The sequence below is a fragment of the Polypterus senegalus genome, chromosome 16, assembly GCF_016835505.1.
Source record: "Polypterus senegalus isolate Bchr_013 chromosome 16, ASM1683550v1, whole genome shotgun sequence".
NCBI lineage: Eukaryota > Metazoa > Chordata > Cladistia > Polypteriformes > Polypteridae > Polypterus > Polypterus senegalus.
Window position 1 is genome coordinate 40,962,631 of NC_053169.1, and position 16,485 is coordinate 40,979,115.

The following is a 16,485-nucleotide window of genomic DNA, read 5'->3' on the forward strand; positions in this document are numbered from 1 at the left end:
AAGGTATAACAGACAGACAATAACTTTGTACCATGTTAACGTTTACCCAACATCCCCGGGTGGAATTGAAGAGTCGCATAGTGTGGGGGAGGGACGTCAGTTTGTCAATGGAGTAGGACGGTGACAGCAGTCTGTCGCTGAAGCTGCTCCTCTGTCTGGAGATGATCCTGTTTAGTGGATGCAGTTGATTCTCCATGACTGACAGGAGTTTGCTCAGCGTCCGTCGCTCTTCCACGGATGTCAAACTGTTCAGCTCCATGCCTACAGTAGAGCTTGCCTTCCTCACCAGTTTGTCCAGGCGTGAGGCGTCCCTTTTCTTTATGCTGCCTCCCTAGCACACCACCACGTAGAAGAGGGCGCTCGCCACAATAGATGATCTAATAGAACATCTGTAGCATCTTATTGCAGATGTTGAAGGATGCCAGCCTTCTAAGGAAGTATAGTCAGCTCTGTCCTCTCTTGCACAGAGCATCAGTATTGGCAGTCCAGTCCAATTTACCATCCAGCTGCACTCCCAGATATTTATAGGTCTGCACCCTCTGCACACAGTCACCTCTGATGATCACGGAGTCCAGGATGGGCCTGGGTCTCCTAAAATCCACCACTAGCTCCTTGGTTTTGCTGGTGTTCAGGTGTAAGTGGTTTGAGGTGCACCATTTAACAAAGTCCTTGATTAGGTTCCTATACTCCTCCTCCTGCCCGCTCCTGATGCAGCCCTCGATAGCAGTGTCATCAGCAAACTTTTGCACGTGGCAGGACTCCGAGTTGTATTGGAAGTCCGATGTATATAGGCTGAACAGGACTGGAGAAAGTACAGTCCCCTGTGGCGCTCCTGTGTAGCCGACCACAATGTCAGACCTGCAGTTCCCGAGACGCTGCATACTGAGGTCTGTCTGTAATATAGTCCACGATCCATGCAACCAGGGATGAGTCTACTCAAGGAGAAATATCTCCTGTCACACCAACATAGCTTAGAGCTGCCAACCAGTCTAACCCAAGGGTGGGCAACGTTGGTCCTGGAGGGCCGCATTGGCTGCGGGTTTTCGTTCCAACCCAGTTACTTAATTAGAAACCAATCTTGCTAATCTCAGACCTTATTTAATTTTAAGGCTTATTAGTCTGCAATGTTAGGTTCTTAAACTGTCTATTTTTTCTTTTCCAAGGATAACATCTAAATGATAAGAACTTTAAAACGAATGAGTGATTTTCAGGCCGTCACATTTTTCTCTTTAGAGTTTTATTAAACCAGATGATGAATCCACACAGGTGTTAATGGAAAGAAGTTAGATCGAGAACTGCTGGCTCCTTTGTCATTTGTATCTTATTGCCAATAAGAAGCCATTAAAATACTGAATGCAGCAATTTAAGACTGAAATAAGCAATTAAGGGTGGGGAGCCTTAACAAGTGAGACCACTAAAATGAATGTCACTGAGTAATAAACGCTTCATCAGCAATAATTGACTACTCATTAAGAAATGGGGTTGGAGCAAAAACCTGCAGCCCTCCAGGACCAGCGCTGCCCACTCCTGCTCTAACCTGTCAACTTTGGTTGTGTCCAGAGTACCTAAAAAAAAAAACAAATATGGGGATGACTTTCAAAATGCACAAAGACAAGGCTGAGATTTGAGCTTAGATCCTTGGAGGTGTGAGAGAACAGCTCTTAACTACTGTGCCAGCAGGCCACCCTGCAGTATCTGCACAAATGGATTCCTTTTTTGTTTTAGGTTAGATTAATTCATGTCTTATTTATTTATTAAGGTGGTCCAATTTAAAAATGTTTTTCACAAATTGTGTTTGTTAAATATTTAATTTCTAATTCCAAAGTGATGTTATTTACATTTCTGCAGTCCTGTGAAGTCTCCAGATCTAATGCTTTAAGAAATGAATATAAGAATAAAGGATGGAGAGAATGTCCTCCTTTGAAATCACCCTGAAGGAAAATCCGAATGTCCTTGATATTTGGGGATCCAGGAAGGTCTCGGTAGTGCGCACCTCTTCACCCTGTCAATAGGAGGTGATTCTGAGATAGCCAAAGAATTAATAAGTCTTTATAGACCGGCTTGTGTATCTGTTATCAGTTCTGCCTCTTCACAAGCCTAGCGCCATGCTGGCATGTGGCAAATAATGAGACGGCAGATATTGGTGGGAGAGTATGCTTAGAAAAGCGACCAGTGCTCATATCACCTGCCAAATGACCATAACTAGAAGCTGTCTTGTTCAAAAACGTTGAAATGTGATCTTTGATTCATTTTTTTGTGTCTTAGATGTGGATGAGTGCCAGTTCGGTGTCCAGCGGTGCAGCTCCTTTGCAGCATGTACCAACTTGCTGGGAGGTTACCAGTGTAAGTGTTTGAATGGATTCACAGGAGACGGATTCAACTGCCAGGGTAAGCTCTCACGGCTCGTGACGACGCCTGTGTGCTGTGTGCGTGTTTTTGTTAATTTAGGTGAATGTGGCATGGCACTCATTCTGCTGCCTCGCTGTTCTTGCATTCTGTTATTTGCTGTTCCCTGCTATTCCTGTGCTCTTCCCATAGTCTGTGCCTTAACCCAAACCCCTGAATGCATGGATGGCTGACTTTTTACTTATGGCACAGTTACCTGATGTTTTCCATTTTAATGATATAGACATTGATGAATGCCAAAGTCAAAATGGAAGATGTCACCCAACGGCGGCCTGCTTTAATACACCTGGAGGTTACCTCTGCACCTGCCCTTTAGGCATGACGGGCAATGGGACAGAATGCTGGGACATCGATGAGTGTGCAGAGGCTGGAATTAATGACTGCAGTCCATATAGCCTGTGTGCCAACACAGAGGGATCTTACACATGCCAGTGTGCGCCTGGCTTCCATGGAGATGGCTACTCATGCACAGACCTAGATGAATGTGCCCAGGCCTTCACATGTGACAATGACACAGAGTGCACAAACACCCCAGGATCTTACACGTGTGCTTGCACCCATGGCATTATGTACCCAGTGGGGGTGTGCCTTGGCTTTCTTGACCCAGTAGGTCTAGCTGCCCTCGATCAACATGCAGACTGCACAGCAGTGAAGGGTTCCCTCTACTGCAGCTGCCAACCTGGCTTTACGGGCAATGGTACCTACTGCTATGACCTGGATGAATGTTCTGAAGGTGGCACAGTTTGTCATTCTATCTCTGTGTGTCACAACACCATTGGATCATACTGGTGCCAATGTCTGGAAGGCTATGAAGGGAATGGCACTGCCTGCTATGACATAAATGAGTGCCATGGAAATGACACTTGCCCTGCCAACAGTACTTGCGTGAATGTGGCTGGTGCCCATTTCTGTCAATGTAGCCCTGGATTCACAGGCAATGGCTCTCTTTGTGAAGATATTGATGAGTGCCTTTCATTTTATGATGATAGTCCCTGCACCAGTGGCTTGTGCATCAACACTGTGGGCTCCTTTGAGTGTGTGTGTGATCAAGGCTTCCAGAGCAATGGCACCTCTTGTACGGATATTGATGAGTGCATATTGGGCCTAGTAGACTGCGGCAACCACTCGATCTGTGTTAACACTGCCGGCTCCTATGAGTGCTCATGTCACCCAGGATTCACTGCCAATGGGACAGTCTGTATAGACACGAATGAATGCCAAGTACAAGAGACCATGTGCCATAGTGATGCATTCTGTACCAACACACAGGGCTCCTTCCACTGTCAGTGCAGAAATGGCTATCAAGGTGATGGGTACACCTGCTCAGATGTCGATGAGTGTCAGGTAGATGGCATCTGCCCTTCTGATTTCCAGTGTGCCAATACACATGGCTCCTATCACTGCTCCTGCCCACCTGGATTCAGAAGTGATGGGCATTCCTGTCAAGATGTTAATGAGTGCATTAATCAGACCGGACTATGCCACCTAGCAGCCACATGCACCAACCTACCAGGATCCTACAGCTGTGAATGTTTAGTGGGCTACTCTGGGGATGGACACTCTTGCAGAGATGTGGACGAGTGTTCAACACGAGAAAGCCTCTGTCACAAGCAAGCCACATGCAGAAACAGCCTTGGCTCTTATCATTGTATATGCAAAGCTGGCTTTGGGGTCAGTGGGGCAAGCTGCATTGATATCGATGAATGCCAGCAAGAGAGAGGGCACTGTCATGGGCAGGCAGCTTGTGTGAACACTGTGGGTAGCTACTACTGTGTGTGTGCTCCGGGCTTCACTGGCAATGGAAGGTCCTGCTTTGACATCAACGAATGTGAGGAACGGCAGCCCTGCCCACCAGGAAGCAACTGCATCAACTTGGGGGGCTCCTACACCTGCACGTGTGCATCCAGCACCCCCTGTGGCCTGCCCTTGGTACCCGGTGTGTTGTCTCTGTCAACTAGATTTTGTTGGGGTTTTTCTGGTTATTCAAAGCAGACAGGATTCTAAGTACTTCAGTAAATGAATGGACGCGTAGACATAAGAGACAGAATACATTAAAAATTCCAATTGAGAACACATTTTTCCTTAATTCTTAGAAATGGGAATGGGAATTAAGATGAGGGGCAGCAGGCAGATAAAGATAAATCGTTTTGTAGATTGTGGTTATTTCAAAACACGACTAGGAATGCTTGCAAAGCACCAAAGACACTTTAGATTAACATTTCACAAAAGGTGCTTCAAAAATCAATCTCTGAGTGACACCAAATACTTTGCTTCCACAGACAATAGGGAGTTGCATCTGTCAATACAATGTGATCTGTTATCATGAACTCATAAAGACTACTGAGCCAAGATTAAAGTGTCTATAGAATATAGGGTTTGGAAACAGGTTAGTAAAAATATATTACCCATCTATCCCTTACCGAACCTGCCTGATTTAGTTCAAGATTATGGTGGAGCAGATCCTATCATGGCAGAATCGGGCACAAGCCTCATATCTCTTATGGAGGTGTTGCCAGTCTATCATGAGCCACACTTAACCCCACACATTTGTATTAGGCCAGTTAGGGTGTTTTGGGGAAGATTATGTTATGAATAAGGACCCACAATTATCCTTTAAAGAGGCCTAGGACTGAACTCAAAAAGGTATGCGGCCTAAACGTAGGAAAAGAAAAACTGTGCAAATCTGATCCAAGACATTCAAAGATTACTCCTTTATTTTATTAAATAAAGAAAAAAGTTCAAAAACAAATCTGGATTAAGAAAAAAATCCCAACGTGCCAAAAATCCAAATAACATAATTAAAACAAAATATATGAAGTAAGAAAAAGTTGCACCCCATAAAGCAAACAAAACCAAATATAAAAAAATGCAAAAATCAAAATATTAATCTAAAATATTAATAACTCCTGGCTGAATCGTATCTAATTGTGTGGAACTCCTCCATGAGACTGATGAAGAGCTGTAGTTCTGTCTGGCATTACACACCACGAGTTTGCTGATGTAGGCAACAGCTTCATCCACTTTTACAGCACTGAATCCAACGGTGTGGCCAGACTGGCCAAGCTGGGATTTAAATCTGGAGAATTTGTGGGACAGGCAAAATGCCAGAATCTTTTAAAATCTTCCAGCCCTGTCCAAGTGGCAGTTGTCATCTTGGAAAACTGGGGCAGCCATTCTGAGTTCACTCTGGAGATGAAGCACAAAAGGTAGCACATGATAATGCAGAAGCCCAATGTAGCCTTTTTGGTCCAAGTGCTTCATCAATTCAACCAAAGACTCATTTTGTTGTGATTGAACATCAGAGAGAGGCCTTCCACTTGAATAGCACCTTGTGAAAGGCTGCATGCAATTTACAATGCACCCGTCACCCCTCATCATTCGAGTATAAGACAGATAACACATTTCCAGGTGTCAACATTCGAGTGTTTGTGGTTCCGCACCCATTATGACCATGCAGATTTGTGAACAGCTGTTAGCAATGGCCTCTTGCATGGCACTCTGCTCCAGACATCCCTGAGTGTTCATTCTGAAATGGTTTGTTGTGGGCATGCGTTAACTGTCTGCAGCAATTCTTGCCTGGTGGCAAAGTAGCTTGCTGTCACAATGTGTGACACACTGTGACGGTTCCTATCTCTAAGAACCAGTTTTGGTGACAATTAGTGGTTGACTGCAATGTATGTCATTACTGAAAGACGTGTTGGCGAGTACAGTTTGATACCCCTGCGAAGTCGGCAACTTCCTCTACACAATGTCCTTTGGCATGACTGAACACAATAGCCCCTTTATGCCATTCATTCCTGACTGTCGTGCAACCCATCTTTCAAAGAGATAACCCAACACACATCACACATCACTGCTTCTCATCCTTCTGTGAGTCCCATAACACATGGCACAACTATTTGTAGCACCGTATTCATACTGGGTGCCCTCTGTTTGTGTCTGAAGTATATAACACCTTCTACATGGGTGGAGACTAATTTTATGTCTGGGGAGCTTACATATAAATATACAGTAAATATGATGTTCAAGCATTAATTAGGTTTCTGGTTCATCATCCATACACTTTTTGTTTTAGAGCTTTTTTATAGTTTTTTGAGCTTATTAATGACAATAAGAAGAAAATATTTCAGTCAACCCCTGAGATGGACTGGCATCCTGTCCAGAGGATTGTTCCTGCCTTGTGCCCACTGCTAGCTGGGATGGGTTCCAGCTCCTAATGACCTTACTGGAGACTAAGTGGGTTAGAAAATGATGTGACATGACCATCCATCCATCCATTCTCCAACACGCTATATCCTAACTACAGAGTCATGGGTGTCTGCTGGAGCCAGTCCCAGCCACTACAGGGAGCAAGGCAGGAAAGAATCCCCGGGCAGGGCGCCCGCCCACCACAGGTGACATGACCTTTTACTCAAAATAAGACCATTAAAACACTACAAGCATTAATATATAAAATTAAAATATATTAAATCTTTTCTTTCCGATAGAGTAATAGGTAAGTTCTAGTTATAGTTAGGATTCTTACATATAATTACGGTAAGCAGTGACTGAGGACACACAGTTGGCATTAGCTTGTTGAACCCAAGTCATTGATAGTCACAGTCTCAGATTAACTAGGGCAAATAAAGACACATTACAAAAAGAACTAGTGCAAAGGGCATCATGCCATTTTATTTCTATGCAATGAATGTGCAAACATGTGCAGAATGTTCTGAAAGAATTAAATAACCAGGGTTCATGGAGGTTAAAATCCAGATAAATAAATGCATCCATGTTAAAAACTGAGGGGTTAAAATACAGTCAAGATATGTTCCTTACAAGAATCACAAGCCTCAATGCTTCCTTCTAAAACAACATCTCCTCAACTCAACCAGCAGGACAGGCATGATGGTGGTCAGAGTCAACATTTAAATGCCTTGTGTCTCCACTTTCATCCTTCCATGTCCTTGGGGACCCCATGAGCTCCGCTCCCTTTTCACTCTACCATCCCTCGATGTCCGTGAGACTTCTCGGAGTGGTTGGTTTCTCCAGATCCTCTGCAGCATTCAGCAGGAGAGACCCTACCCTCAGAGCATCACTGCTCCATACTGAATGTCACGCCCTGACCGCCCAGCCCCTTCTCTACTGCACCAGCTGCCATGATCCTGATTTTCCTTCTTTTCTTTCTTTTTCTCTTTATGTCACCTTTGGCTTTCTCTTTGCTTTTTTTCATTCCATTCTCACTCTCTGTAATATAAGTTTAATGTCACTGTGCTCTGTACAAAAATTATTTTATAAATCCACTCACATGTACAGGCCAGGCCAACGTTAGCACATTGGGGCTCTCAGCATTTAGAAGTGCTGGGACAAGCATAGGACAAGTGTGACAGATAGGGGGCTCTATCGCTCCCTTGAACCCCTGTCCACGACTCCAGACACCAGGTAAAAGTCCAATAAGTGACTTTATTAAATTGCCACAGTGCACAAAGCACACTCTCCTCCACTATATTCATAAACTCCCAGACGTGTTGCCACCCTTCCACCCAGCTCAGCTCGCCGTCTGGGAGCTCTCACAGTCCTTTTATATATCCTGACCCGGAAGTGTTCCAATCCCCAGTCCATGTGACTCTCAATCACTTCCGGGTCAGGTACAAGTCCTTTTCTTCTCACCCTGGAAGCCCGTCGCTCTTCCTTTAACGAACTTCTGGGTTATAGGGCACACATAAGTCTTCGGTCCTCCCTGCAGCTCCCTCTTGCGGCCCCTGTGTTATCCCGCAGGGTCTTGTATAAAAACTACATAGTCCATGACTCCCTGTTGGTGTTCGGGGCACCTCCATACTGCAGGGAGGGCTCCATCTGGCGGCCTGGGGGTATTGGCCAGGATGATAAGCCGGCCAAAGATCGCACAAGATAGACAAAGACAGCTGGAGGAATGTATAGTCAGCCTAAAGACAGGTGTATACTATTTTGTCTTCTATTAACAGTCAGCACACTATCTTCTTTCTTTGTTTGGAAATGGACTCTTTATCTAAGTGGGGGCCTGCACGTGGAGAAGACAGTATAAAAAGACTTGGACAGCAGCCAAACACTTTGAAGCTGACGGACGGATGGGTGATATCATCAGCCGTTCTGAAAAACCTTCCGACAAAAAATGACAGACTGTAGATCAAGATCCCACCTTGGTATTGTCTTGCTATAGGCTTCCTGTCTGTAATGCCGTGTAAATCGTCAGTAAAGAAAGCTAAGTTATTTTCTCTTATGTGATTTTTACCGCCATATCTCTATGGGAGGGACATTGCCTTTTAGTATCATATCTATATAGTTTTTGTTTACTTAAAACGCCATAATTGCAAAAGAACTTATTCCAACTAGAGGAGCTAGCGACCACTATCGGAAACACTCTCCTCAGACTCACTTTATACTACAGTAGGTGCTCAGGCATTAATTATGATCCCCTGTCAGCCAATGAGGAAATGGGCTGAACTGTTTGCATTAGCATATGAATGTGTGAGCAGCCCAAGTTCCTTATCAACCCTCCTGGGCTGCTTGGATTCACTCCCACACACACACACACCCCTACACTCCACCCCTCCAAGCCTAAAAACACTAATTTTAACTAAAAAACTCACACCACAGAGATGAGAGCAACGTGGGATAGGAGATCACAACAGGTTTTCTCTTCCTTAATCTTATCCCTTATCTGGTATGACTCCAAGTATGGCTTCTAAGGGATCTGGAGTGACTACAAGTCCAATATTATCTAAAAAATAAGAATGTTCTTCTAAACTGGTCTAACAGTAGGGCAATCTCAAAACATATGACCTTGCCTTACTTATGCAGTCAAGATCCTTCTTATCTGAGATATGAATTAATCCATCCACTTTCTAAAACATCAGTTTGTTTTACTGCCGCCTATCCTGTGCCTATCATAGCAATGCAATTTGTACAAAAAGAAAAAACCTTGGAAAAAGGGATCAGTTAAATGCCCGTTACACTCATTCAAACTCACATATGTTGTCGAATAAAATTAAATTTGTTGCCATCTGCATCGAGAGGAGCCAATTGAGGTGGTTTGGGCATTTGATATGGACGCCTCCCTAGAGGTTTTTTTTACAGGACCAGCTTGGAGGAGATTCCGGGGAAGATCCAGGGCTCGATGGAAGCATTATATCTCCCATGATGTCCCACATTAGGAGTAGACAAGTGTGGCTGTGGAAAGTGATGTATAGGCCTCACTGCTGAGACTGGTGCTCCTGAAATCTGATCCCAGATAAGTAGTGGAAAACGAATGCATAAATGAATGAAATATATTTTTTTATTATTACTCTGTCTTTTAGTACAATGAAAAATCATTTATTGGTAGACTCACGTTCATAGGAACAAGCAGTCGGAATACAGTACATTGTTTGATGGCACTGCAATCAGACATAATTAAACATAACAGATGCTTCTTCTTGTTCTTCTTCTGGCTGCTCCTGTTAGGGGTTGCCACAGTGGATCATCTTGATTCATATCTCCCTGTCCTCTACATCTTGCTCTGTCCAAACATAACAAATGCTAAAGTAATAAATTTCAGGATTAATATCAATAGTAAGCAGACAGGAAGAAGTAGCGGAATGGTCAACTGTAATTCTGGTGATGTTATGACCTAAAGTAATGGCTTTTGAAAATGAAAGAAAGAATCTAAACTAGAATGTGATACTTTAAACAGAACACAAAACGATAAACACAATCTGCACATTCTGTATCTACATATAAAATCAATTCAAATATCATCCATCCATTTTCTGTCTTAACAACTTTAGGGTTGAGGGTGACCAAACCTATTCTAGGAGCATCGGACAAAAAGCAGGAAGCAGCTCGGATGGGGTGCCATTCAATTCAGTTTTTACTTGTGTGAAACCAATGCAGTACCACCTGCTGTGTAAAAAGCTGAGGATCCGGTAGCACTAAGTTTGTTCCTAATGAAGATAGATAGATAGATAGATAGATAGATAGATAGATAGATAGATAGATAGATAGATAGATAGATAGATAGATAGATAGATAGATAGATAGATAGATACTTTATTAATCCCAAGGGGAAATTCACATAATCCAGCAGCAGTATACTGATACAAAAAAACAATATTAAAGAGTAATAAAAAATGCATGTAAAAGCAGATAATAACTTTGAGTAATGTTAGCATTTACTCCCCCGGGTGGAATTGAAGAGTCGCATAGTTTGGGGAAGGAACGATCTCCTCAGTCTGTCAGTGGAGCAGGACAGTGACAAAAGTCTGTCACTGAAGCTGCTCCTCTGCCTGGAGATGACACTGTTCAGTGGATGCAGTGAATTCTTCATAAAGAATCTTCATGAAATCATCTTAATTCTTCATGAAAAGTCTGTGGCACCACTGTCATGGTAATATTTCATTTAAAAGTGAATCATATAAAGTGCTGTCTGAAATAATGCTCATTTATCTAGACAGAAACTCTTCACTAAAGGGACAATGAGATAGTTTGGTCTTTTTAACACTGGCACTTTTTATGTGATAGAATAATAAATGGTTTTCTATAAATGACCTAAAGACATCAATGGAATACAATCCATAACAAATGCATTGGGTTAACGTTATGTGATAAACTTTAAGTAAGTAAGCCTTATATGTTAAATATGTCTGAGAGGAGTCTATCAGTTTAACAAGACTCATAATGACCATCAAGACAGCACTTACAAAATTATGATAGAACAATCTCATCCATCCAAAACTTTTCAACAATATCAATGTCCAGGCTTTGAAGGTAAATGCACGTTAAATAAACGTCCAGCCACTTTTGTGCTGAGGGGCATCCATACAGTCACGATGAAAGTGATACTGAAAAACAATAGAGCAACAAATTGTCACCAAAGCTTGCTTTTTCTGATTGGTAAGTTTTTGCTTCCACACAGTATACTGTCTAGTTAGAAATACCAGCAGATCCAATATAAGCTGCCATTCACAACCTGCCTCAAATACTACACGCATACATCTCCCAAACATCAGTTCACCTCCTCCAGGAGACGTTCTCATCATAAGGGACACACTATATAGAAACAAATACACATTAAGTCGCATTCAGTAGGTGCATACAGCACTCTCTGAACTAATCAAACATGCAACCTGCCTACAGTCATTGCAACAAGGACAGGCCATTCAACATAACAAAGCTCACCAGTCCTCTCCATTTAATTGTTCCAAAATAACACCAAGTCGAGTTTAGAAGGTTCCTAAAGTCCTACTGCTCTACCGCACTACTTGATACCTTACTCCACGTGTCTGTGGTTCTCTGTTTGAAGAGATACTTTCTAATGTTTGTGAAAAATTTACCCTTAACAAGTTTTCAACTGTGTCCCCATGTTCTTGATGAACTCAATTTGAAATCACTGTCTTGATCCACTGTACTCATTCCCTTCATAATTTTAAGCACTTCAATCGAATCTCCTCTTAATCTTCTTTTCTTTAAACTGAATATCCTCAGCTCTTTTTATCTTTCTTCATAATTTCTCCCATGTAACCCTGGAATCACCCTAGTAACTTTTTCTAGCACTGGTATGCCATTTCTGTAGCTTGGAGACCAAACCTGCACACAACATTCCAGATGATGCCTCATCAGTGCATCATAAAGATTGAGCAGAACCTCCTGTGATGTACTCCACACGTCAAGGCGCTATATAACCTGATATTCTCTTAGCCTTCCTAATGGCTTCTGAAAGCTGTCTGGCAGTTGATAGTGTTGAGTCCAATACAACTCCTAAATCTTTCTCAGAAGGTTTACTTTCACATTTCAGATCTCCCATTGTGTATTCAAACCTAACATTTTTACTTCCTATACTTTACCTTTATTGACATTAAATTTCATCTGCCGTCAATCTGCCCAAGCCTGTATGCTGTCAAAGTCTCTCTGTAATGAATCAACAAAATCTCGATTATCTGCCAATAATCCTTTCTTGGTATCATCTGCAAACTTAACCAGCTTGTTACTTCTATTCCTATCTAATCATTTATATATATTAAAAGTAGCAGAGGCCCTAGCACTGACCCCTGTGGAACACCACTCTTAACATCAGCGAATTCTGAGAAGGTTCCTCGCACCATCATCCTCTGCTTCCTGTATCTGAGCCACCATCTACACACTGCACCCTGAACTCCCACTTCTTTTAGTCTGATGCCCAACCTCACATATGGCACCTTATTAAATGCTTTCTGAAAGTCAAGATAAATAATATCACATGCTCCACTTTGATCATATCCTTTAGTTCCTTCCTCATAGAATTCCAGCATGTTAGTAAAACACAACCTCCCTCTTCTCAACTCATGCTGACTGTTCAGTAAATCTCCTGCTTTGACATGTGCTGCTCAATCTTTCCCATAATTATTCCTTCCATTAATTTACATGTGATGAACATTAAGCTTACTGGCCTATAGTCATTTGGAACTGCCTGGTCACTCTTTTTATATAACAGGACAATATTTGCCATTTTCCAGCCCTTCCAAATTTCTACAGTGGTCAAATTACACTGAGCCTCCATCCAGCAATTTCAGGCAGCTGCTTTAAAAAAATGTATAATCACAACAGAAATCTTGCTCCATTTTACTTTCTGGTATACAAAATAAAGGGAAAGTACAGTATTGTAATCGTCCAAGAATCTGATTTAGAGATTTTGATGAATCTCGATGTTTTAGGCCTCCCTGAGTCTGATTTACTTTCTTGTAGGGAAAGTATGTAATTGTCCAAACATTTGATTTTGAGATTTTGATAAATCTCGATGTTTTAGACTTCCCTGAGTCTGAAACTTCCATTTTTGGAATTATGTTTTTGTGTCTCTGTGTGTGTGTGTGTGTGTGTGTATGTAAATACAAATTTTGCATAGAAGTACTAGGTACAAAACATAGATTTCTATCAACTATTTCCATTAACCAGAAGTAGTACTTTACCTTTTATTCATGCAGCTGGAGAGTCCGATTTATTCAACTTTACTTTTGTAATAATTGTTCAATATACAGTATTATTAATTTAATTTGATTTGTTATTGATGGTTCATAATATAAAAATATAATCATTGTGTTGTGGTTTACTCCTCAAATATCCATCCCCATATCTGAGTATACGAGAAAGTCTAGAGGAGACCGGTCAAAATTTATAAATTTATTTTTGGCTAAATCAAATATGATTGACTTTATCAGTTTTGATGCATCAGTCCATCAGACCTCATTGTTTATCTAGCAGCTAAGTTGTCCCAATATATCCTTCTTAAAGATTTCTGCTTCAACTGCATGTCTTTGTAGTTTTATCCAGAGTCCCATTAAACAGATTAAACAGATACAAAGGAAAAAACACTACCTATGTGAAAGACATCTAAAAATTTGGTGAGTGGAAGTTAAAGTGAATGTCCAGTTTTTCAGAACTTTGTGTTAGCGGTCCACTTATTTCTATTTTGATTCAACAATAAGCATGTTACCCAATCTGTGATGACTGACAGCTGTTTTATTCCCACAGAAGGTCGCCTTTACCCTTATGGAGTCAATGTGGGTGACAGTACAGTCCAGCCAACAGGCAGTGATGTAAATTCTCCCTTCATTGATGCTCCAATGGGAATCCCGTTCCTTGGATCAGTGTGGGACAGGGTATATGTAAGTAGAGATGGAAAACACACAGCATTTGCTGCCTGCTTTTTTTGCATTTGCTTGTGTCCAGTTGTAATAATGGGGTCCTTCTGAAAGATACTGAATGAATGAGACTAAATAAACCAGATCTTGATTTCCTATTGATGCCAAATCGTTTTAAACTTTTCCTCTAAGGCTACATGTAAGAATAGCACTCTAGTCATAAAACCGAAATGATGGAAATCCAAGCTTATACAGTGTCCTCCATAATGTTTGGAACAAAGATACATTTTTCCTTGATTTCCTCTTCTGCTCCACAGATTAAAATTACAAATCAAACAATTTAGACATGATTAAAGTGTACATTGTAGACTTTCATTTCAGGGTATCTGCATACACTTTGGTCAAAGCATGTAGAAATGACAACACTTTATCTACATGGTCTGCCCATTTCAGGACACCATAATATTTGTGACATGGCAATGGCAGATCGATTAAAGCAGTCATGTTTAGTACTTTGTCACATGTGCTTTACATGAAACGACTGCTTGAAATCTGCGATTCGGTCCTGAGGATCTTCTCTGGTGATGCTCTGCCAAGCTTCTGATGCAGCCATCTTCAGCTCCTGCTTGTTTTGGGGGGCTTGTCCCCTTACGTTTTCTCTTCAGCATATGGAAGGCCTGCTCTAATTGGATTGAAATCAGACGACTGACTTGGACGTTCAAGAATGTTCTGTTTTTTAGCTTTGCAAAACTCCTGTGTTGCCTTAGCAGTGTGTTTGGATCATTATGTTGTTGTAGGATGAAGTGCCGTCCATTGAGTTTGGAGGCCTTTACTGACCCAGAACAGATCAGATGTTTCCATACACCTCAAAATTCATTGTGCCACTGCCATTAGCAGTTCCAACATCAGTGAAGAGAAGTGTACCAGGATTTGTGGCAGCCATCTACGTACAATCCATAACACTCCCACCCCCATGTTTAACAGATGAGGTGGTCTGCTTTGGATCTCGGGTAGTTACTTGTTGACTCCACATTTTGCTCTTGCTATCACTCTGATCAGGTTCATTTTTTATCTTGTCTGTCCAGAAGACCTTTTTCTAGAATTCTGCAAGCTCTTTTAAGTCCTTTTTCACAAACTGTAATCTGGCAATACAGTGTTTGTGGTTCACTAATGGACACTTTTTCTCTAGTGTCATTTCTTGTGACTGAAGACAGAGAGATATAATTAAAGTTAGTAAAAATATTTTATTAATACACACCAGGCAAAGGTAAGAATGACAGAGAAGCACAGTCCTAGGACACCTGCCCTTCATCTGCCCAGGTGTCGGTGTCCTAAATCTTTTATAATGCTAAGCAAAATTTGACCTTATGACTTTAGTTGCACAAGAATTTCAAGACATTACATCTTTACAATAATTTTGTTTGGATCAGTAGGAGGGGAAAGGGATGAGGAAACTGAAGAGGCAATTTGGAGCATATGTTCCTCGTGTAGCATATAGGCCTTGGCTATAGAAGCAGTGAAATATTTGGATATTATATAGCGAATAAGAGGAACAATGCAACATCCGATAAGTAAAAGGACAATGAATACTACTGCCAAAGAAATAAATACTGATTTTAGCCTTTGGCCCCATGACCCAAAGGTGGACATGAACCATCGATCCCAAGGGTCAGAAATGCCTGAGTTAGTGGCAAGTTCATTGGAAAGAGATGTTAGGCTGGCTAGTGCTCGAGTAATGGACCCATCAGGTGCAGTATTATTAGGGATATATGTACAACAAGCATCACCAAACATAGCACATACTCCACCTTTCTCAGCAAGTAAACGATTTTGCCAAGTCATTAGGGAGGTATGATCTAATTGTTCATGAATACCTTCTATAGCATTTCTAGTAAAATTAAGGAAACGCTGCTGGTTATAATATAAGTAACCATCTATTCTGGTCTCCATAACCAGTTTCTACTGAGAACGTGCTTGTTAAGGTGGTTAGATTCAAAGCCTGGACTAGGGTTTTTCCTCGCTGGATGCAGTAGTCAAAAACTAAGTAGGAAAGGGGGACAGAGGAGAGGGAGCAGGTGTCTTGACCTTAATTTGAAAGAGTCCTCGGGGATCATGACCACTTGCATATGCAGCTAAGACATAAGTTCCTGAATCATGCAAAGAAGGATTCTTTAGAGTAATGATTAATGGGTTACACTGATTCTTAGCACACTCATGAGAGGCATGTCCCTTTAAAATAGAGAATCGAGTCTTTAGGCCATACTGAGTAGCCTGCCAGGGTTCATAACCCCAGTCATTTGGTCCTGTGTTTGCAAACACATCACTCCAGAACAATTGCACAAAAGTCAACCTGGTATGAGGCAGTTTCCTCAACCTGGAAAGTCAGTGTCACCCGTGAAGTGGATAATGGAAGAAAAAACAACAAGAGTATGTATATTATGGGTGCCATCTTTTGCAGTCGGCGTGAATC

General features: G+C 41.7%; 1 protein-coding gene across 1 annotated transcript in view; it reads left to right on the forward strand.

The window, feature by feature from the left end:
• The window catches only part of si:ch73-105b23.6 (fibrillin-1), a 71,080-nt gene that overhangs the window by 25,363 nt on the left and 29,232 nt on the right, over positions 1-16,485 (forward strand). The window contains exons 4-6 of the mRNA XM_039739019.1: positions 2,266-2,388; positions 2,630-4,342; positions 13,906-14,039. Coding sequence (XP_039594953.1) covers positions 2,266-2,388; positions 2,630-4,342; positions 13,906-14,039 — 1,970 coding nt within the window. The remainder of the gene's footprint in view (positions 1-2,265; positions 2,389-2,629; positions 4,343-13,905; positions 14,040-16,485) is intronic.